The sequence below is a fragment of the Dermacentor albipictus genome, chromosome 5 (genome assembly GCF_038994185.2).
Source record: "Dermacentor albipictus isolate Rhodes 1998 colony chromosome 5, USDA_Dalb.pri_finalv2, whole genome shotgun sequence".
NCBI lineage: Eukaryota > Metazoa > Arthropoda > Arachnida > Ixodida > Ixodidae > Dermacentor > Dermacentor albipictus.
Window position 1 is genome coordinate 23,960,435 of NC_091825.1, and position 23,704 is coordinate 23,984,138.

General features: G+C 47.8%; 1 protein-coding gene across 11 annotated transcripts in view; it reads left to right on the forward strand.

Moving 5' to 3' along the window:
• LOC135898303 (solute carrier family 41 member 1-like) overlaps positions 1-23,704 on the forward strand; it is a 458,169-nt gene that overhangs the window by 338,711 nt on the left and 95,754 nt on the right. For 6 of the 11 annotated variants that reach the window (XM_065427177.2, XM_065427176.2, XM_065427181.2 and 3 more), the window contains exon 2: positions 21,642-21,872. The exons of 4 other annotated variants lie outside the window; for them this stretch is intronic. In XM_065427177.2, coding sequence (XP_065283249.1) covers positions 21,784-21,872 — 89 coding nt within the window. In that variant the 5' untranslated portion in view covers positions 21,642-21,783. Of the gene's footprint in view, positions 1-21,365; positions 21,507-21,641; positions 21,873-23,704 lie in introns of those variants that run through there. One more of the 11 variants, XM_065427178.2, reaches the window with a different exon arrangement.

A 23,704-nucleotide genomic window follows, 5' to 3' on the forward strand; every position in this document is an offset into this window, starting at 1 on the left:
AGCCAGTACAGCATGTGTTTGCAGGTGCTGTCGAAGATCATTAAATGCTGCTTCTTCGCCCCGCACGAAGGCAACGTCTTCTCTTGTAAGGTGCGTTAACGGGAAAGCTACATGTGAAAAATTGGCAATAAGCTTTCTGTAATACGCGCAGAATTCTAGAAAACGCCTCACTGCCTTCTTGTCCGTTGTGGCGGCCGTGATCTTGCCGGGGTCAGATCGGACGTCTTGATGACTCAACATGACCTAAGAAATCGAGTTCCTCGAAACCAAAGTGACACTTCTCTGTTTTAAATGTTAGGCCGGTCGACCGTATCGTTCGTAGAACCGCAAGCAGCCCTCTCAGATGTTCCTCGAACGTTGCCGAAAAACTATGACGTCGTCGAGGTGTACAAGGCATGTCTGCCACTTCAGGCCTGACAGAACCGTATCCATGAGACGCTGAAATGTTGCTGGAGCTGAGCGCAAACCGAAAGGCAGGACCTTGAATTCGTAAAGCCCGTCACGCGTTTCGAAAGCAGTCTTTTTTCTGTCTCCCTCCTCGACATCGATTTCCCTATAGCTGCTCTATAGGTACATCGACGAGAAGTAGCGTCCACGCCTCAGTCTGTCGAGAAAATTGTCCATACACGGTAACGGGCGTACGTTTTTCTTTGTCACCCGGTTAAGCTTACGGCAGTCTACAGAAAAAAGTATGCTGCCGTCTTTCTTTAGGCCATCACTACCGGCGATGCCCACGGGCTTTTTGACAGTTGGATAACGTCATAGGCGAGCATTTTCTTCACGTGCTCTTGGATGGTTTCGCGTTCTCGTGGCGCTACACCGTATGGGTTTTGTTAGATTGATCTCGCTGTCTCTTCTGTGATATTCCGATGCTTTGTCAGTGGCGTCTGACCGACCCTGAATGTCGACGAGAAGCAATCGCGAAACTTGTGCATCAGGTCCACAAGGCGCTGCCTTTCCGCTGGTAATAAGCTCGCTCTCACGTCAAGTACAGGTAACAGTGCCGAAGCGTCTTGCTCTCCCTGCTGTAATGTAAAGCATTCGCCGAATTCCGCAATCTCGTCGAGGCAAGCGACTGCTGCGCCTTTTGCAATGTGTCGTCGTTGCTTGCTGAAGTTTGTCGGCAGTGCTTCTGTTTGCCCCCGCATTACATTGACAAGACTTCTGAGTATGGCAGCACCTTGAGTGGGCAAAAGCCTAATTGTCTGCTCAGCAAGACCTTCCCCATGGTATTCGTTGTCGCACCCGACGGAAACAAAGACAGCAAGATAGCGTTGGTGTGGTCACGTCGTCTATGGTGCGCAAGGACTTGCGTTGTAGTTCTGCACTTACGTCCCCAGAAAAGGTTAGTATAATTTCTGGTACGTTGATGATGGCGCCGTACTCGTGTAAGATGTTCATACGTAATATTACACCTTTGCAAAAGTCGGAGAAAATAACAAAATTTGCGACGAGTGATCAATCCTCTATGTTGATAATTGCAGTACACTTACCAGTCGGTTTCCGTAGCTGGCCTCCAGCACCTTTACTGTGCGGCCCTGACCACTGCATTTTCACTTTGCGAAGTGTGTCCGCAAGTTTTTTCGCTTACGATCGAAAAGTCCGCACCAGTGTCTACCAGCGCGTTCCCGTCATGGCCGTCAATTGATAGAGTAACATCGGCTCTAACAATCTCGTCTGTCGTCAAATCATCCGGCTCTATGGGCTGCTCGTTCGAGGGCAATGGTTCCCTGAGGTCGCCGCTTTCGGTTTCCCCGGCGTGGGCTGGGAGATCGCCCTCAGGCCACGTTGGTGGAACTGCGTCTTTCAGGTGGAAAAAGGTGTCCCGGAGAAGGGGAGCACGACCGGTCAGAATCGGCCCACCAGCTCGTCAAATTCGCGTCAATGTTCGCTCCGCTGCCGTCAAAAGCCTGACGAGAAGCAGTGGATGGAAATGCTTGGTACGCTGCGACGCGATAAGTGCAATAACGACAGATGTGTTCCGCTTCCCCACAGTGGAAGCGCAAGGGCCTATAGTCAGCTGTGTGCCAAATGTCAGTTCTGGGAAGCGGTGGTTGGGTCGGTTGTTTCGTACGGTGCCAAGGCGATGCCGGTGCTGACTGCTGGTGATACTGCGGCGTCGGCATCGGAGGTGGCGGTCATCGGGCAACATCTGCGTAGCTGGGCTCAAGGGATGTGGCTCGGGAGCCGAAAACGCTCGCTTTATTTCTTGGCGCACAACTTGAGCCACCGACGCAGCTGTGCATTCACTTGGCGTGGCAGTGAGCTTCTTAATCTCTTCCTGAACTGTTTCGCGTATCAGCCGACGCAAGGAACCTTCGTCTGTGGCCGTCACGGCTGCAGCGCTTGCTGGTCCACAGCTGCTCAGGTGATCATAGCGGCGGCAGCGTAGGCGTGACGCGCGCTCTATGGCTTCCGATTCTTTGATAAACTCATCGACACTTGTCGGCGAGTTCCGCACAAGACAAGCGAACAGCTGCTCCTTTACGCAGCGCAGGGGGTTGCTGAGCATTTTTGCTTCTGACATATCGGGGTCTGCACGACGACAAAGACGAGCCATGTCCTCAGCGAACATGGCAACAGTTTCATTCGGCTTTTGAATCCGTATTTCGAAAAGACGCTGTGCGTGGTCTCGCCTTTTGGTGCTCCCGAATGTATGGACGAACTGGCGGCGGAACTAATCCCAGCTTGCCGAGGCTCCCTCGCAATTTACGAACCACGTGTGGCCTCCGTCTTCACGAGAGAAATGCACGTGGGATAACTTCTGTCCAGCATGCCCCTCATTCTACTTGGCTGCGCGCTCGTACTCCTCGAGCCAAACTTTTGCATCCATGTAGGTGTTGCCGTGGAAGCTCACGGGATATCATGGAGTCAGAAGAGTCACCTGTGGACAGCCGGCGTCTACCATGTTTAGGCACTCGTGGTAACAGGCAAGCTTCCGGGTAGGGGACCAAATTCTGGGCTTGGGCCTAATAGGCGACGGCTGGTGCGGTGAACAGGTGTTCTGACACGCGGAAAACGTCCTGGGCTTGATGTGGGGCTGTTGACCGGCGTCCCAACCATTTACCCAGCACAAACCGCTGGAATTGGGAAAACAGGACAAGACGCTTTTCTGTCCAATAACCCAATAACCCAGGACAATAACCCAATTTCTGTAGCTACTTCCTACAAATACTTAGGCATTAATCTCGCACCAAGCCTTTCCTGGGCCCATCACATTACTACTATATGTGCTAATGCTTCCAAATCACTGGGGTACTTACGCCGAAATCTACGTAATTCGCCCTCTAACATCCGTAAGCTAGCTTATCAGACGTTTGTTCGCCCCCAGCTCGAATTTGCCTCCCCAATCTGGTCACCCCATCATAACAACCTAATCAGCTTATTAGAATCAATTCAAAATAGGGCCGCCAGGTTTATCTCGCGTAACTACACTTACAATTCAAGCATCTCACAAATAAAACTTGATATTTCACTTCAACCACTAAGTACTCGACGCGTTTTTGCACTCATATCATTATTTCACAAGTACGTTTATGCGGATAGAAAATCTTCTTTACGGCTTGAAGTTGCACCTTTCACATCTCACAGATTACATAATCACCTCAGCTTCACACGCATCTACGGGAACACGCATGCATTCAACTGGTCGGCGCTTCCTCGTGCCATTCGATTGTGGAACGCTCTTCCTGATTTCATCGTCTCCGAACCTAATCCCGATAGATTCCGCCAGCTCATCATTTCATATTCCACCGCGCAACTTCAATAAAGTGCACGATGCTTTCTTCCTTTTTTATTCCAGTTATGTGCTCTCTTGTTTATCAGCTCATTTCGCTTATTATTCTTGTATTCTTTAGTATTGTTATTATTTGTACTAGAGTGGCAACATTATTTTTCATTGTTTATTAAAGAAACTGTATCGTTTGTTTTTTTCTAATATGTACACTACAGACCTTGTTATGTTGTACAATGCTTTTAATACTTGTATAAGATAGGCTTATAGTTTTTCACTGTCAATTAATAATGTATGTCTATTATGCTTTTATATGTTCTATATACTCTGTTAATTTTATTGTAACGCCCCCCTTACCCAATGCCTCATACGAGGCCTGTAAGGACAATGTTAAATAAATAAAAAAATAAATATAGGCAAACTGAAAACGATTAAGCAGGGACCGCGTCTTCTGCAATACGCGAGATATTCGCCCTTCTCTACAAGCCGCGTATTGGATGTGGCAATATATATATATATATATATATATATATATATAGAGAGAGAGAGAGAGTGAGAGAGAGAGAGAAAGACCCGCCGTGGTTGCTCAGTGGCTATGGTGTTAGGCTGCTGAGCACGAGGTCGCGGGATCGAATCCCACGGCGGCCGCATCTCGATGGGGGCGAAATGCGAAAACACCCGTGTACTTAGATTTAGGTACACGTTAAAGAACCCCAGGTGGTCGAAATTTCCGGAGTCCCCCACTACGGCGTGCCTCATAATCAGAAAGTGGTTTTGGCACGTAGAAACCCATATATATATATATATATATATATATATATATATATATATATATAGAGAGAGAGAGAGAGAGAGAGAAAGAGAGCCTTCACATCAAACAGCAAGAGCCGAGAGGCTAAGACCAATACGCGAAAGTGTTAGCTCTACGTGCGTTTTACTTTTGGAAGCGTACTTTCAGCGAACGAGCTAGAACAAGGTGTCTCAAGGATTCTACACCTTCGCAGGAAACACAATGCGGTTTGATAATGTTGTCCTACACGTGCTCATGAATAGCTACGTTACGTTATGCCGTGTTATTTACGAGTTTCGCCTTATCTCCACTGTCTTCCATTGCTATAAATGATGTCTAAGAAAACGTATTGTCTTGAATTCAGTATTGCTATTAAGTAGAAGGACTTCGTTGCTCCATTTGTTGGTACGTATAATTATGAGCAATATGAAAGGGAACACAGGAACGCGTGGCAGGCAGCCTCGAAACAGACTCGGAGCGATACGCGGATGGCGCTGTGAAAAACAAAGGGGGAAAGGAGGGCGCTCTTCCACTAACAGTCAGCACTCCCACCACGATGGCATTTCTACAAAGCAGCAGCTTATGTCATTTCGCCGGTAATATGGTGTCGTCCGACGGCCGATAAGACGGTAATCGTCGCAGTGACTTACACCGATCCATTTTCTTTCCTTTCGTTTATTCTTTTTTTTTCTTCAAGCAACCGCTTGATATAGCACTCTTAGACCAAGCTTGTCCTGTATGACAAACCGATTCTTTATGTGAATCGACATACCCAGTTGTCAGTGACACCTCGAACAGCTGCGGCGCTCGAACCAATGACGACCTACGAATAGAATAAAGAAAAAAACATTGACAAACTGTCTCTCGTGCAACTTCGTTGCACCAAGTTCGTTCAGAAAAATTCACCTAGCACACTGCAGTCGCCCCCGCTGAGCAGTTAACTGTGATTTTGTAGCCTCAAGATGCCTCGAGTGCCTTTAAAGAGCGGAAAGATATAAATGCCCAAAAGAGGTTATACGCAGCAAAATATTGCTCTCGTGACAGGTCGCCCATTGAAAATGGTCAACCGGATTATCCAGGCTGACCGAGACGAAGGATGTATAAACGATGCGCCGCAACGCAGACGACCCCGATCAACAATAAATGACCAAGGCCTTTGCATCGTGGCTGCCGTCAGCGACAAACCATCTCAAAGTGCAAAGGACGTTCGAGGTGCTCTCGGCCTAAGACAACTTCAGCGACAGCACAATGCGACGAAGGCTTAAAGAAGCAGGACTGCGAAGTCGCATCGCCGCACGGAAAACTCTGCTCGCCGCAGCCAACAAAGCAGCTCGCGTGAGGTTCGCTACTGAACTCCGCAGCTGGAGCGAGAGCGAGTGGAAGCGTGTAGTTTTCTCTGATAAGTTCACGCTCTCGAGCCACTGGGACCAACGGAAGAGAATGTGGTGGACCGACAACACACGCTTTAGTCCGCAGGAGGTGGCAGGAAGTGGCCGCCAGCGGACGCGTGTCTGTGAACGTCTGGGGGGAGGGGGGGGGGGCGATTTCCCACAAAGGCCTAGGCCCACTGATGAGAATTCATGGGAGGTTGACCAGTGCTGCATATTGCACTCTGTTCGAGCACCAGATGGTCTGTTCTGTGTTTAACGGGCCGCACCCGTATGGATGTTATTTTTTCGGGCAGGACTTGTCTCCCGTTCATACATCCAAAAACGTGGCGCGCCTTTTGTAACAGTGAGGGCTAATGCAACTGCAGTGGTGCGCTATAAGGGTGCCGACATGAACATTATAGAGCACGTTTGGGGCGGTATGAAAGTGAACCTTTCGAAGAGGTCGTTAGAATTGGCGAGCTCCGACCAACTATGGGAAGCAATATAACATGAGTGGAAGCGCCTTCAGCGTGATACCGCATTCACCGAGGCTCTCTGCGCGTCTCTGCCCCAAAAAATGGTGGCTGTCGTTCAAGTCGGCGGTCACATGACGGGTTATTAGGCCACCAACGAACAAAACAAAGGACGAGTATAAGCTGGGATGACGTTATTTCCTTATTTTATTTGCTACAATATATTTTTAATATTCGACAAGCGTCAATAAACTTACATTGAACTCACCCTTACAGCCCATTTTTTTCCGATTTAGAAGATTTGCGGAAAATCAATATCGAATTAAGGAACAGTGCTACCTTTTGTAATGATTTCGGCGCAAAAAGTTACCAGTGACGCAATATCCAACAGTGTTATCACTGTCTGCTGGCGATGCGAAGTTCCACCCTTTGCAGCCTACGGCGGGAATGCGAACAGTTGTTAGAACAGCGTCCCCCTTTCCACTTTGTTTCCGACGGCGGCCGCTGCGTATAACCCATAGGTGGGTCTGAGGGTGTTTCCTGCGCGTTCCTGTGTTCCCTTTCATATTGCTCATAATAGTACAAGATGGCACATGAACGAGGTATTTAGTAATGCCCCTCTATTCTGGAAAGTAGCGCCACTGCTAGATCTTTGCTACCACACCCTCACCCGCGCCCCTTTCCTCCTCCTTTTCCTCCTCGCTGGCGCCGCGCCGCGGTGGGATGAATGGCTGCGGCTCGCAAAAACGCCCTATGAGCTGACCCTCACGTCAAGGAGACATCAAACTTGTTTTAGCTGTTATTCATTATTTTTATCCGGTCGCCATTCGCGGGCCCCGTCTTTATCGCGCTGCCACGGAGCACGTGAGTTTTGCAAGTTAGTTGAGCTTCGGTTGCCCAGACAATGCCTCGATGCTGCGCTTTTCAATACAGCAGCAGGCGGGAAAGGGGACTCGCATTGTTTGCAATCCCTGCAAGTAAACGAGACGTCGTGAGGCAAAAACAATGGCTCCACAACATCGCAACACTTCGCACCTTCGAAACACGCCCTTGCGTTCCTTGCGAGGCAAGTACTGTGCTTCTCCTAATACTTGTGGGCAAAGCTGCACGAATATTTTTATAACGTTAGCAAGCTAGACTTTTTCTTTTCTTAAATTCATCACGGTGCAGCACTGCACATCTATTCCGCGTAAAACATCTCGCTAACCGTGTTTCTTCTTTTTGAACTCTTCGCGTCACTGCAGTGTTTTCTTTTTTGGTGTTCACATTATTTTTAAGCCAAATATCCTTTGCAATGTTGTGCCCGCGACCCACCTTCGCGTCTTTAATTCATAACTTTTATGTATAGCACTTGGGAAGCCACCGAAGCACGCAAATTTTAGAGTTTTCTATGTTTAGGTGCGCCTCTGTGCAGTAAAAATAATTTTTTTTTCATACAAGCACTTTTTTAACGTCTAAGGCCTGAATCCCATTATGAAGTTACACAGCAGATCACTATATAGAGTCTTTTGACATATACGCAATAAAAAACTGTTCCCTAGGTCCGCCGTTGTTTTGCGACGATGCAATTAAACGCGGAGTGTTTATGTTCACCAACAACAAAGAAAAAACCTTCAGGTCGCAATAACTACTCCGAGGCTGATGTCCGACAGTATTTCTTTTTCTTTTTGCGAACTGCTTACCCTTTCCGAACGCATAATTAGGCCTACAAATCTCTTCACCATTTTTCTTTCATAAATTATTACGTGCATCTGTACGAGCTCGGCAGCTCCGTAGAGTTAAGTGTCAGAAATTCTCGAACACCGGCAGCGAATGGCTTGAATAAAACAAGATTGCAAATAAGAATGGCTTCTGTCAAACCAAATAATGTTAAGTTCTTATACATGAATTGGCCTGATTTTTCAAACGCATATTGTAGAGGCCCACCTTTCAGTTTTTGACATTCAGAATTTAAAATAAAAAATAACGCTTCACCTCTGCTAAATGTAATTATGTCGGCACCCGCTGTGCAGCCAGCAAGAAGAAAGAAAATTGCGTAACTGACGGGCTTCATTCGCGCCGCGTCACAGAATACGAGCTACGCGCATTGCATTTGGCCCCTCAATTCTCGTAAAATGTACGTGTTGCATTCTGTTTGTTTATTGCGAAGCGACGTAAGTGAACTTCTAATGCGTGCATTGTTTCCTTTATTGACTCTACACACAAGCCCAGAATACGTCGTTACGTTGGCTCCAGTGCTTTCGGTGCCCTCGATAAGGGTGGCTTTACGGTAACAAACCAGCTCTTGCTTACTTTACAGCGAAGCTGTATACCTCTACCCGCCAAGGAAATTTTCGTATCGTAAGCAAAAAACTCACCATACGTAGGCCGATACCGAAGATAGTGCAATACCGGCCCGACCCGCGGCGGAGGTGCAGTTCGTCATTAAGGGGCCCACATACACAACTTCGGTGGTCATCCTTCTTCACAAAGTAGAAGGGCACTGAGTTTCTTTTTCTTCTTAAGTGTTTATTAAAGCCGCACATATGAAATGAACGCATGAATTGTCTGCAATGCTTAAATTTTCCGCATACCGTACTCCGCCGAGCCATGGGTGGTCAAATCGGCGCGGTCATAGAAAGCAAGCCGCTGAACGACAGCCATATTTTAGAGCGCTTCTGCTAGTTTATCTCGGAGTCTATTTTCGAAAATGTTCGTCAGCACGACCTATTGGAAGTTCACCATATTCAAATCAGTGTCGTGGTGCGATAAATTCCACATTAACACCTCCAGCGAGGGAAACAACAAGCGCGCACATTCTTGATTCCACGGCCCCCGGCGGGCGCTGGCCCGAATAGCGTGCCGTGCGCAGCGCGCCGACCCGTAGTTGAGCGAAATCCGAGGAGAACGCAGGCGCGAGGAGGAGAGTGTCGCTACTTTCGAGAACAGAGGGGTTTTAGCATTTGGGTCTCGACTGAACGATCCCTGATCGAAAAATTAGGAGACAGGCGTCTCTTTAGTAAGAATAGTACGCACGATGCAGGCCGCGACCGGGCCGGTGGGCTAGACCTGCCGGTCCCGACGTGGGAGTAGCCGGGTGCGCGACGAGTTCGCGTCCTCGCCGGACCTACAATGAAGTTTCTTCACCCACAGGCGTCTCTTGACAACGCCACGTCAGCCAACGTCGGGGCAGGTGGGAATAAATATGTCGCTAATAATGGCGAAGCTTTCATGTGCACCATTATCAGCCAAACAGAATGAGAGAATCATGTGTATTTATATGGTGTAACGTTCCGTGCGTTATGGGCGTGTGCAAAGCATTCACCAGGCCGACATGGTGAAGGGCGAAAAACTGCTTGCGTCCTTTATTGCGCTTGCTAATAAAGACACGCCAAGGGCAAAGAGGGAAAAGCAAACAGAAAGGGCCCGGCTCGTGCCGAGTAGAAATAATGACGTGGGTTGCGCTGGTAAGCGTACTATCAGATTACGATACATATGGTGGCTCGAACCATGTTTGGAGAAGCGGCTAAAGCGAGAGAGACCGACCGGGTTAAATGTCTCACAGCATGTAGAAGCTTTGCATGGGAAGCTCCATATTGAGTTAAAGAGACGCTAAAGAGAAACACTGAATTAGTTTAGATTAATGGAGTAATCTTGAAGAATGCTGCTTTCGTTAATTTTGCGATAATAGGTTGATTTTCGCGTTTAATCCCCGAGGCCGGTACGTCAGTATGACGGCACGGACTCCACAGTTTGCTTGTTGTATCACATTCTGGCTGTTGTAGTTAAGCAAATTTGTAGGAATTTCATAAGTTGAGTCTTTGGCTCCTTCATAATGTACCACAGTTGATACATATATATATATATATATATATATATATATATATATATATATATATATATATATATATATATATATATATATATATATATATATATATATATATATATATATATATATATATATATATATATATATATATATATATATATATATATATATATATATATATATATATATATATATATATATGTATGTTTAAGCAGGCCCGAGCAGACACCTCTGAAATTCGTGACATCAGGGCGCGCTGAGGCAGGAAAGGTGGCGTAATGACCTACTGCTGAAGATGATGATGGTTTATTGGCATCCCCATTGAAACGGGGTGGGGACCAGCCTGCCTGAGGTACTCCGGCATCAATAACTTTCCCCTTCTAGCATTCCTATATACATCTCTTTAATCTTCTCGCTCTACCTTGTACCTATGCCTCTAATGGATCATTTCGTATCAGTATTTTCGCTGCTTTCTTTCCATAATTACTCTAAACGCTTCTTCCTTGTCTCGACTACTGACCGGCTCATGCCTCCGCGTACTTTAAATCCAAGCGCTCCTGGAAGTGGCACGTGCGGACTGGTCTCGATGGGTGAATCCCTTCGCAGTCCATTAGGATGCGCTGAGTGGTGTCCGGCCTTTGCTGCAGCATACACATGCCTCATCTAATTGCGAATATTTGCTTAGGTATATCTTTGTGCTTAAGCAACCAGCTGGACCCTCAAATAGCAAGGCACTTCCTTTCGTGTTATCGTACAGATTGTCACTTCCAATTCCTCCATTTTGATTTTTATAAATCTCCACGATTTTCTTTTTTCTTTCCATCCTTTGCATCCGATTCGCTGTTTCTATACCTCTCACTTTCAGGCTACTCCTGGTTGTCTATATAGACTTTCAGTCACCCTGTACTCGTTTGCCAACTTGACTTCTTTCTCCATTCTGTGTGCACGCTTTTTAGCTACAGATACTGGTGCACTCTAGCCGCCCATTTATTTTAATCGATGTCCCTGAGTCGTTCTTCAAAACTAATTTTGCTCTGCGTTTCTCTGACTTCAAACAAGTCCGAACCCATATCCTCTTGCACTGCCTCATTTTTGGTTTTACCGTGGGCTCCCAAAGCCAACCAGCGGTAAACCGCCTTAGGTTTACCAAGCGTCTTCTGTAGGTAAGAGCAGCTCCTCTTGAGGAAGACTAAGTTGCAAAAACAGCGCGCATCATTATTTCTACTAGGAATCCCTCTAAGTGTCTCTCTCACGTTAGCCGGTGGCTAGACCCAGTCCCCCAACGGCGTCGCTGCGTTATGCCAGCAGTCGTCCAGGAATGTCTTTAGTCCTTGGCATTCCCACACGAGGCGGTGAAAACTTGGAATCCCTTGCACATGCGTAGCATTTACCTTGCGGGCGGTCGCTGGCACTGCGTTGCTTTCGCCGCTGCCATAAGACGCTTATGTCGTATTTCATTGTGTATTCTGCTCTAATAATGAACTCTAAAATGATAATAACAACAATAATATGACAGCCATGCAGACAAACTGGACTCACACAGGGGGTAACACGTTCCTCTGGCGAAAAATTTGGGCCCACCCCGAAGACGCTTCAGCTTATAACACAACATCTCAAAGTGCTAGCTGTCGCGAGGTAAAAATAGGAGAAAGTGGTACGTGACGAAGACGCGTCAACGAGCGACTTTAGCTGGACAGAAGCATGCGTGCCATCGTGGCCTGATGGTTACAGAGCATCGCGCTGCTGCAAACGAGATTCGGTCGCAGGGTTGTTCACGCATTTTTTTATAGCGTTACTACCGGCGGACTTGACCCACTTACGAGGCACCCGACGAAAAAAAATCGGAGTGTGTGGAGCGTGTGTGAGGGCCGTCACAGTGTGCACTAAATGGCAAGTTTACAAGTACGTACAAGTACGCTGCAACACAGTTAGCGGGGCTGTGTTTTGTCTTACTGATCCTTTTTTTTTATTTTAAGGGAAGTAAAAGTAGCATGGCTTATACTTGAGCAAATTTTAATGATCGTCGTGGACGGCCGCAAATACTTACGTATATAATAATTAGAGTTTAAGAAGTCGGTTTGAAAATATGACGAGAGAACTTTCGTCCTTGCGACGCAAACGCCGTTGGCGTATTTCAGTGCTAAAGTAAATAATCGAGGGACTGTAAGGACGCAATAAGGGCAGAACCTATGAAGGAGTCGACGCTGCACGGAGACCACAAATTTCAGAGTGAACATGAAGCTCGTGCATCAACCGTGAGAGAAGTGGATCGAGGGGAAAATACGTTCTTCGAAATAACTGCTTATCGCAGTAAATGAGTCAAGGCTGCAAAAAGTACCATCGTCACGTAGCCCCGATCATGTTCGGGAAAAAGATGCTGCGCTAAAACAGACAAGTACGAGAGCGCAGAGACACCGACACGTGTAAGCGATGGAGACGTTTTATGTCGCTTCGAAACGTAATCCGCGCATGCACTACGTCATTGTTTTTGTTTGAGAGCCAGGAGCGACTCTTGCGCGGCATTTGTTGCAGCCCAGTGCAGTATGCACATCCCACCAGTACTTTATTTTTTTCGTAGTGATTATGTACTGCTTCGTTGCGAATGCGTGTTTATGTGCCTATGTAGACAACTCTGAATTAAATAACATTATTTGAAGGTTTGTTCTCGTCCGTGTCTCTGCCCCTTCGTGCTGGTCTGTTTTTGGCATCATATGTTTTTTTTCTACGCATTATGAACCAACCTGTCGAGAAAACAAATGTTTATTGACCCAGTCGTGTTGTTTCTCGATGTGAAAACACTGGGCTCTTAAATGTCCGCACCACTTTCCCTGACGGCAGCTTTCGCTGCGCTCGACCTTGCGCCGACAGCTATAAGATAAGCCGCACGACAACAAAATAACGTGAAATTCCTCAAGCAGCATAAATGCTGCCCTTACAGTTTTAGTGTGTTTCCTGATATTCTGTTCCACCCCCTGATTATCTGTGGAATTGTGCGTTTCCCACTCTATCCCTTCACTAAAGTCTAATCTGTGGAGGGACGCGTGTGTACACACAGCTTATCTCGCGACGTGGAAGCCGCGGTCAAAAACACATTCTGTTGTTTTGGCCGCTGGTTCTCTTTGCACGTGGCCACAGACGCGTGCAAAGGTCAGAAGGTCACACTGCTCAGAGTTTGTGCACCCAAGCGCACACCGCTGGATCCAAACGCGCTGTCACGTGTCATACAGTTGGCAACGGTGGTAACACTGGGATCAATACAACGGTGCAAGATCACGTGAGGAAACATCACCAGTGCATGAGTGCAAGAGGAGCAACCTGATGGCTGCCAACTTTATGCACTCCCAATAACTGTACGAACTTTGTGGGATGCTGTGCGAAACACTTTGAACAGCTGGGAGTGACTCAAAATTTTAATCCTGGTTTCAGAGGAAGATGCAAGAGTGTATTCGTGAGAGCCACAGCTGTTTCTCGCAATATAGGATTGGCATGCTTCCCCGCATGAGAAGCACTAAAGATGAAGAAAAATATTACATTATCAAGCGTCATAGCGTAAAAGCCGTTTCAACAAGCTTACGCCAAACAGCCTCGCTAAAGCCGTCTTGAGCGACCCTCTACAGAGTACTTGCCCATACTGAGAGCTTATTACTATAGGAAATTTTGTTTTTCGACATGCACGCATCATCTACGGCCACACGAACCCAGTGCTGCTGAACAGCCGGCAGGAAAAATAGAAGCAGTCCTTTGATTGCCCGTGATACCACCGCCGTTCAGCTCGACAGCTTGCGTTCAGCATCAAAACGCGAACTCTGGATGCATTTGTCGTTGTTGAATGCGAACAGCCTACTTGTTTTGTTTCTCTGTCAAAGAAATAAGTGCAGCCTTCGTAACGAGACTTCTTTCGACAGTCTCCTGGCCCCGTTCTTGTCTTGTGTGCTTGTCTCATGAATAACTTCTCGCCTGTAATTTATTATTGTGTCACGCGCTACAGTGAATCACGTCTTTACCGAAACTGTAGCACTCATGCCACACACAAAGATTTACGCCATGATATTCGCATGAAGTAACGTAGAGACAAGCACAACCTTTTCTTACCATACGCGTGCCGCACGTGACGTCACAAGTTTTACTACATTTTCGCGCATGTAGGCCGTTTTTGCACGGATAAAGTTGCCAATCGGCTGCCATGATAGGTAATTGCTTGCATTAATGCAACGTGTAGTGTCTCTTCACTGTTCAGTATTTAAGTAGTCCTAAATAGACATCGTCGAAAAGCATGACGTCACCGACACTTGTTTGAGAAATTCCACGTAAGCGCCACCTCCCTTTCTTCGCACTCAATTTTCGGCCGTCCTTTTAGCTAGCCTACCTATGCATTAAGGCTGCCCTTTTGGCAATTAAAGAGTTCAGTGAATAAGGAAACGAGAAATTTACATAAGAAATGGCCACTTACAGATAAGGTGATGATTTTTTAAGTGTTACGGAATTTCTAAAAATCGCGTGTGGCATATAGCCCAATTCTACCTTTTGATCTGGATTATTCGAAGAGGCAGACATTACTAGCATGAGAAACCGAAACGACTATTGAACTAATTAAAATAGATTGGCTAATTAATTTCATAGCTGATTACTGTGCGGCACATGTTGCAATTTAAGAATTTTAGCTGGTGAGTTTGCAAAACGCATCCACTTGAAATGAATTTCCAGGATGGGACCAGCTTCGAGATATTATTTCCCAAAGTTCCGGACGAAGTACATGGGCATGCCAGTTACTTCGTCCTTCAATGTTTAAGACAGCGTTCTGTTAAAAACAGTAGGTCGACCAGAAGTGCTTTTTTACGGCGACTTTTGTGGCGCATGTCTGCAAACTGGTGCCATTCTGGGAATTCATTGCAAGGGAATACGCCTGACAAAATGGCAGGCTCCCATTTGTAACTTGCAATAAGTGTCTTAATGTAAAAAAAGAAGTTGATTAGTGAATTTTTATAATTACTTGAAGATGTGAGTTGACTTCTTTTTCAGGTAGGTAATGTCCGCCTCTCTGAACAATCCAGCTCAAGGACTAGAATTATGTTATCAGCAACTGGAGAGTATTAGGATTTCTATAAAACTTGAAAATGACCACCTGGGTCATGTTTAAGTTTTCTTTTTTTTGTAAGTTTACTGCAGGCCAAGACCACCTTGGTCTTGGCCTACAGTGAACATACAAAGGACAGGTATAGGACTGCCTGCACTGTCGGTGTTGTAAGCAAATAATGGAGAAAGCATCTTTCATAGTGGTTACAAGATGGGGCTAATGGTCATTAAAACTTGTTGCTTACTGGAGCAAAGGGAACGTAACAAGTATGCTATGTTTCTTACACTGCCACCTTGAAAGTGTATAGGCGAAGAAGGTTTAAAAAAGACCCGTAATCGTGCCACCGCACCGCTAAAGGACGCGCACCTGTGGCTTCGTCGAAAGTTGCCGCCACCCACCACGGAGCAATCGAACCAAGGCGTGGCCACACGGCTACGTCTTACCGAAAAATACCAACGAATTTGTTTTTCGCATATCGTTGGTTTATTTTCCACCTTATGAAAGGAACAAAATAGATTATGTTCTCCCTCTCTCTCTTCGGTTCTTGCTAATATGCGCGCTTTTCAATGTAGGCACGCTGTATTCGTGAAAGAGATAGCAATCGAGATTTGAAACTAATCTCGCCTACTTGGCGATATTATGCATATGCACAAGCTCGGTCCCATGGTCCCATTACCTTCAATGCCAAAGAAAGTAGACAGTGTAATTTTAACCCGCGATCCACGAAGAAAGCTTTAAAAAATATCTTTAGTGAAGCGCTGTTGTATAAGTAGCTCACTGAAACTCTGAGCCTCGGCACCACTGCGTCCCGAGCAAAAGAAAGATGAGTGTTTGTTTTCTGTGCATATTTAAACGAAACTTCTGTAATCACCCTTGCGTAATCGCCTGTAAACACTCACTCTCTCGATTCTATGTGCAACTCGTCCTAGTTCGCAAGGTTGCATTGGCAGCATAAACAGCTCGATATGCGGCCATAGTTTTAGAACTCGAGCCCATCGGGTTTTGCTTTGCCCGATATGTGGAAATGGCTTCGCGCAGAACCGGTGGCAGTGCAAGTATGGTATGTTTGCTGGGTCGCGCTATGAGTTAGCTCGGGAAGCATTGGCCCGTACTTAAAAAAAAAAAAAAGGTAGTCACTTGCGTCGAACGCTCAATCGCAGGATAAACCACGTGAGGCTCATTATGTGCCAGGTGCTTGCAGCATCGCCGGCCGCAATGTTTGCGCCGTTTAAGTTGCCAAACAGTCGTGAAAAACAACGGCAACGCTCGTTGCGCTGTTTGGCTGTACGCCATCCGCATGCGTTTGAGGGGACCTGGCATTATTCCGGCACAACGCGAAAAACCCACGGACTCGATAGAAGCCAGCTCGATCGAGAAGCGTGGGTAATTGCTTCGATTCTGTAATACGCCACAGAGACGGGTTGACTTTGAACAACAAAAAACAGATCGCGTATAGGTAGCTGACGATCCGTGATTAGAGCAAAACGAAATATGGAAAGGGGGGGACGGGAGGGCTTCGTGGAAGCTCGTAGCGGTTAGATGTGTCTGTTTCTGGTTTTGCTGCGTCCGTCCTTTCCGCTATGCTGTCGCCGTGCCATTTTCTCGTCCTCAGCCTCGCCGTGTGGCGAAGAGAATCGAAACTCTGTTCACCACGACCACTGGGGATAGGAATGATGCGCCTGCGGCGTTGTACATTCTGGAATCGGACGTAATAACCGCCGACTCGTGGCTCGACAAATCCTGACTGGCAGTTTCTGCGGAGTTTTTTGAGCCGCGCGCGCTCTACGAAAAGGCGGCGTCTGTGCGTGTCTCTCGAAGGCCACAGCTGGCAGTACTGCCGTAGCGCACGAAGACGTATACGTTGCTCGATGGCGATAAGCACGCCGGGACAGTTCTGCGATTGGGAAGTGTCCGTCCACGCCGGCCGAGAGAAAGATGAATCGCGTACGCGTTCGCCCACCAGCATTGCTCCGAAAACTCCTTATTCGGCCTGGCGGCACATAGAGTGGCCTTACCGCGCGCACTTCAAACACACACAAAGAGAGACGGAACATGAGCGCTGACTCACGACTAAATGTTTATAGCTTTCAAGCAGCCGTATGAATAGAAAGGAAATGACACATGCGTACACACGCGCACCATACATGCACCCTTACCCACGCTGTAAGTACTTTATTTTATTTATTACATACTGCTAGCCTTATATATAAGGCATGGTTGAGACACAAATACAACTGTGAAAGTGGTATCAAAGATGGTTAACAGTTTCTGTTAATATCAATTCCAAATATTGTGGACAAAGAATAAAGGGCAGTACTGACACTTTCCTGCAAGTGATGTCAATGCATGCAACTCGTATACACAAAGCTATCAATAGCACTATAAACATACTTAAAAGAAACAAAACTTGCCACGAACAATTACTGACATGGCAAACACCGATACATGCATTTACTTTTTCAAGCCAAGGCAGTAGAGAAATATAATTGTTTAGTCTTGAGAGAAACATATCAGTTGAACTACTACCAACGACGTGTTCAGGTAACGCATTCCATTCTGTTATTGTCCGTGGAAAAAAAATGAGAATTTAAATGCATCATTGTGGAATCTATACCCTTTCAAGTGTCTACTATGTTTTGTTCTAGTGGGCCTGGTGTCTGAGAATGATAGGAGTCATCGGCTATTTCCGTTTATATTTATTTAATACATACTGCTAGCCTTATATATAAGGTGGTAGCACGGTTGCAGATGTACCGACTCGCCCAGCCAGCCACCGAAATGCAGTGGAGTTTGTTACTGAATAACATAATCGACGTCTCGGTGGACCAGCTCGGTGTTCCCTATTGTCGACAACGTGTACGACACCGTGAATGAATCGCGTGCGCTAATCGTGACATGGTGGAGCATTTGACAGAACCGAATGGACATAGGCTGTGTGTACATTTGGCAGACCGGTGGACGTTCGTGAAAATGGAAATGGCGAAGCTAGATCCACACACACACACGCACACACACACACACACACACACACACACACACACACACACACACACACACACGCACGCACGCACGCACGCACGCACGCACGCACACACACGCACAAAATCATTTTATACGTGATTTACATTAAAATAAAATTCCGAGATTTTAAGAACCGATTTTAAGGCACGTCGTCTGGTGGGGCACTCGGGAATAATTTTGAGCGCATACGGTTTTTCTTTAACGCGTCCCTACATTTAAGCTCACGAGCACTCTTGCGTTTTTCTTCCATCGCAAAGCAGTCGGGACGAAAACCGTAACCTCGAGCTCAGGCGTATAACGTCATAGCCACTGGACGGCGGCGAAATTCGAAGCCTTTGCATGCAAGCTGATGACGGCATTCAAAGTTCTGATACATCTAACCGTCACAGTACTTATCGTAGGTACACGTATTGGATTTCGGCCCGCGCTGTCTGTGACTACTGGGTGTTCGGTCGATGGTGCGAGACGGCAGGGGTAACGCGGGCGAAGCACTGATGTTGCGACACTTGATTAAAGCTGGTCCGCTTCTTTCCAGTACGGTTAGCGCAAGGGTAGTGGTAACCTCGACTAAGGTGGCCACATTAGTTGGCCCCTTGTGGGAGCCTGCACATCTGCGAACGATTTCCTGCTTTTCAAATATTCGCAGCATACGTACCCATCTCTCAGCCCACCCTCCTGTTCGTCTATCCACACCACCCTTGGCCAGGAATTGACCAATGCAGTTCACGAACACTTCGAATTTAGCTCAGGTGCCCGTTTATTGTCTCGTTTTCGAAGATTTCCTACCTAAACGAAAAAAAGGCTATAGGAGGTATGCACTGAGCTCGACCCGCGAGGCGGCGACAGTGTCGCTGGGGCAGCCGCGCCATATTGACGGTCGGGGAGCATCGAAAAAAATGGCAGCGGTCTTATTCGCGCGAACATCTGATCCCTATCTTTTGACCCGCCGTTCGCCTTGTTTTCTTATCCAGTCGCTGATATATAAGCAGGACGTTTCAGTGTCTCGAGCGCAGTGCTGTTCTACGTCTACGAACAGGTCTATGTACAATGTTTACGTATCTGGACAGACTACGCTCCGGCGTGGCCGTGCGTCAACTGAGCTTCGGTGTCGCGGTGAACTGTGCTATGTTCGGATGCATCAGTCACACAAGAAAGAAACTCGGTGATAGGAATATGTTGTCCAGATTGGGTTCCTCTCGACTCGTGGTTATTTCTCTTCTTAACTGCAACCTTAATGTAAAAGAGCACAGCAGCTATGTGCGAGCACGCCTCTGCCAGGCCTGCCTTGCAGGCGCAGTGTGCCGCCAGCACCTCGCCGTTTTATTTTGCGAGAAGCCATGGTGTGAGTGGCTTTTCATCGAATGATTGTGATTGACAAACCTGGGAGGGCAAAAAAAAAGACCGTTTTGGCAAGACCAGAATAATTGACGTAACATAGAAATTACGAATGCTGTGCAAAATCAGTGTTTATATCTCGGGGAATGGGCAAGTCTTTTTTTTTCATTGAAGCAAATTTAACGCTATCCTTTGACGGCGCAAGTGGACAACGCGGTGTAAATTTCGTAATGAAGCCGATCATCTTACGCGAGCACTTTGACGCGCGGCTGCTGCACCCAGCCGCTCGCCAGATCATTGTGGCCTTCCATCGACTTGTAGGATTTCGATTGCTCGCGGGTGGCGAAACTCGTTGCATTCGCAGTGTAATCCTTGATGTCTGCGACGTCCACGCGAGGCAGTAGTCCGACATCGCGCCGAAGCTGATGATCTTTGAGTTAGAGCTGGTCGACACAGTCGCACGAGTGCACTTCGTTTTCCTAACGCGATTTTTCTGGTTCACTCAACCCACGCACGTACGCGCTTAGACCCATCGTTGACCTAAGACGTACTACTCGATAGCCAAGTCAGAAAGGCACATTGAAAAGGTCGTTTGACGGTTCGTGCGTATCGGTGGGCCACTTGGCGACACAGGCCTGCTGGCGTTGCCAGCGCGAACTTGCGACCGCAGTTATGGCGGCCTCCGCGGATGCCGCTAGCGCTCCTAGCGGATGACGTCATGTGCATACCTCCTATATGTGTGTCAATTAAAAAACAATTAAATTATGGGGTTTTACGTGCCAAAACCACTTTCTGATTATGAGGCACGCCGTAGTGGGGGACTCCGGAAATTTTGACCACCTGGGGTTCTTTAACGTGCACCTAAATCTAAGTACACGGGTGTTTTCGCATTTCGCCCCCATCGAAATGCGGCCGCCGTGGCCGGGATTCGGTCCCGCGACCTCGTGCTCAGCAGCCTAACACCATAGCCACTGAGCAACCACGGCGGGTATATGTGTGTCAATCAGCTGCCCGCTTAATTGAAAAGGTTTGCGCTCCCTCCAGTACAGGTTTTAAGCAGTTGACCTTTCAAATCACGCATGGCGGCATCATGTGAAGTTCACTGTCGCACCGACTTCTCCATACAGTGGCTTCCATAAAGGTCACGAGACTCCTAAGTGCTCCATACCCCAAATAAATTTCAACACCAGGGAGAAAAAAGGCAGCGCCCGGCAGTTCTGCGAACTTGGTAGCTAATAACACAGCGGAGCCGACGTGACACGGAAGCAAAAGAACACGCATTCCACCATGTTCAGTGCTTCGCCTTTAACGCTGCGTAGCTAAGTAGCAGCGAGAGAGCATCTGCTCGCACGGGAAAAAACACCGCGACATCGAAGCCAGTGCAGTGCGATGTCGTGCGCACCCGAGGTCACGAAAGCACTGGTCCAGCGGGAGGGGAATCTGGGTGAACGCGGGCAAGGGCGGCCCCCGGAAGAGACGCCCGCGAGGCTGAGGCAGGGAAAGGGTGCGGGCACAAAGGCTGCATTACGCACACTGTGTGGAAACCGAACACGATCCGCTCTGCTGGACGCAGGAGACCGAGAGCGCGATCGGTCGGCCTGAAAACGCACCCGTCGCGTCGAAGGAAAACGGCGAAAGCGAAGCCGCCGCGGTTCTGCCCTCCTCCTCCTCGGCCGCGCCTGGACGCCCGCCGCAATACTCCGCCGCCTTTGTTGGACCGCCGCAGACGCGAAAGCAAAAGAGGCCTCGCAACAGTCGCGACGCGAATAGACGCGCATACCGTTTGGAGTAGACAAGGACGCGTGCAGCACGGCGTCAGCTGCAGATCGTGATTCTGCCAACCACCGATCGTCGAGCCTTCCGCGCTTCGGCGATGGCCGGAGAAAGGACGTCGTCCAGGTGGGACACACGCAGCCCCGAGCGACGCGTTTTTCTGTGAGGAATCGTGCGTGCCGTTTGTGTGATTGGCCGAAAGTGTCCAGACGTTTGCGAGCGTGTCGTAGAGCTCAAGACCCGTCGCGCGCGTCTTCCCAGCCGTGAGCCCGGTGACGCTGGCCCCGTGGACTGGTGCGGCCGGGTGTCCCGTGCCAGCGGCTCGGCTGGCGCTGTCATCCCGCTGAGCGGCGACGAAGACGAAGAGCACGGCCTGCAGGGGGAGCGGCGCTGAGCGGCGGTCATGCCGGCTGCCGACCGCGGCAGCATCGCCGCCGTGCCGCCGGGCTTCTGGACGCGGCCACGGGTGATCAAGGCGGACGAGATCGCACGGTGAGCGCACGCATGGCGCACTGCGCGTGTGTGTCTGTCGTCCCGTACAACAGTGCATCGTCAGCCGCAAAGTTATCCACATTGGGCGTCGTTTCTATGCTCGCTGAAAAGCCCCGCGCTAGGCACTGTTAGCCCTTTGACAGCGTCAAACACTCCCGTAGCGTTATGCGCCTGAAACCGTTGCTCATGTGGCATGTCAAGAGTCGCATCCAAGCGGGATAAATCCATAGTTTGCCGTGCTCGGGAGAGTGCACTTATAAAGACAAAGCAGTTAGAAGCCTCCAAGTCCAGAGGAGTTGACCTTAACGTGGGTGAGAAGCGGTTTTTCATTCGCATCGACAGGCTTCTTGTACACGACGATGCACGAGTCAGTAAACAGCTGGTTGTCGCGCAGTTCTATAGCGCGCTGCCACGATCGAGGTGAGGAGTCAACCTTGCTGAGTGCTCTCGTCTGTATACGTTCGGCGTACAAAATATTGCGCAAGACGTTAAGCAATGACAGAAGGACACTGCTTGACCGCACAAAGCGCGAACCGAACGTGGGCACCGTTCCAGCAGTGTCCTTTAAACAGGCACTTGCAGCGCCCTCTAACGTCGTGCGGCGACCGCGCGGCCAACGCCTGTCGAGAGCTTTACGGTGAGTTGGGCCATCCAGGTGTTGGACACGCAACGCCGTTGCACACCAGAAGGTTCCCCCGACACGAAGCGTCGTCTTGTGGCATTGCACAAATCGCGTCATGTGGCATTTCAGATCGGGCCACAGTGGCAACACGTTGTCCACCATGCAATCGCTGTTATACGGGCGCGCATAGAGCGTTACATTTGGGGACACGAGCGGCTTGCGCCGCCGAAACTTTCATTATTAAGCGACAGCGGCGGTGTACGTAGACATTTTCCGCATTCGGGGTGTCTACATCATCGTCACTTACCTTTGCTTATTTTCCAGATTACCGTGTATGCGAAGTTTATGGAAGCGCCGAATGCATGAATCGGCTGAAACTTTCGTCTCGTGTCGCAAAATTTTATGGCTACAAATTTTCTAGACGGGCCCGTTTCGTAAAAAAATACGCATACAGCACCAGTGCCTTAAAGCATCAACTGCGGTGACTCACTCCTCATAGGTTGAATCCTGCATTACCTTCGCAATAATACGTGATCGCTGTCTTTTGGATGTCAGTCGACCAAGTGTCATCGTCGTATTTTCGTTGTTGACATGATGCAAATAAAGCATATTATTATTATTATTATTATTATTATTATTATTATTATTATTATTATTATTATTATTATTATTATTATTATTATTATTATTATTATTATTATTATTATTATTATTATTATTATATTGTGTCGGTGCAAATAAAGCAGTTTACTGCTTTATTTAAGTCTGTGCCTTTGCTATAGCTGCCGTGTGTGACGAACGAAAAATGAGCCTTCTTTCAAAACTGCTGTTTGCAGTAAAACCAAAAGCCGCTAGATTATATGGAAGCAGGGAGTGCATTGAGTCTACTGCATTGCACAATGCACGGCACTATACAAAAAGCAATATCAAGTTCACTCAAGTTCAACTGATATGCCGGCATATATGGCTTTTCTACATTTTTTTTTAACGCATATAAGTTGTAACAACGGGGATTTCGTCCACACCGTTGCATCCAATTTGTTTCCCATGGCCTAGCAAGTGCGCACGCAGATTTGAAAATATTACGACGTGGCAGATGCGCGACTGATGCCGTATCAAAATCCGTCTTTCGGGCATACGCTGGTGTTCAAGGAACATATATAATGTTGCTGAAGGAGAAATACGTAAACAGTACCGCCTGGAACTCTTT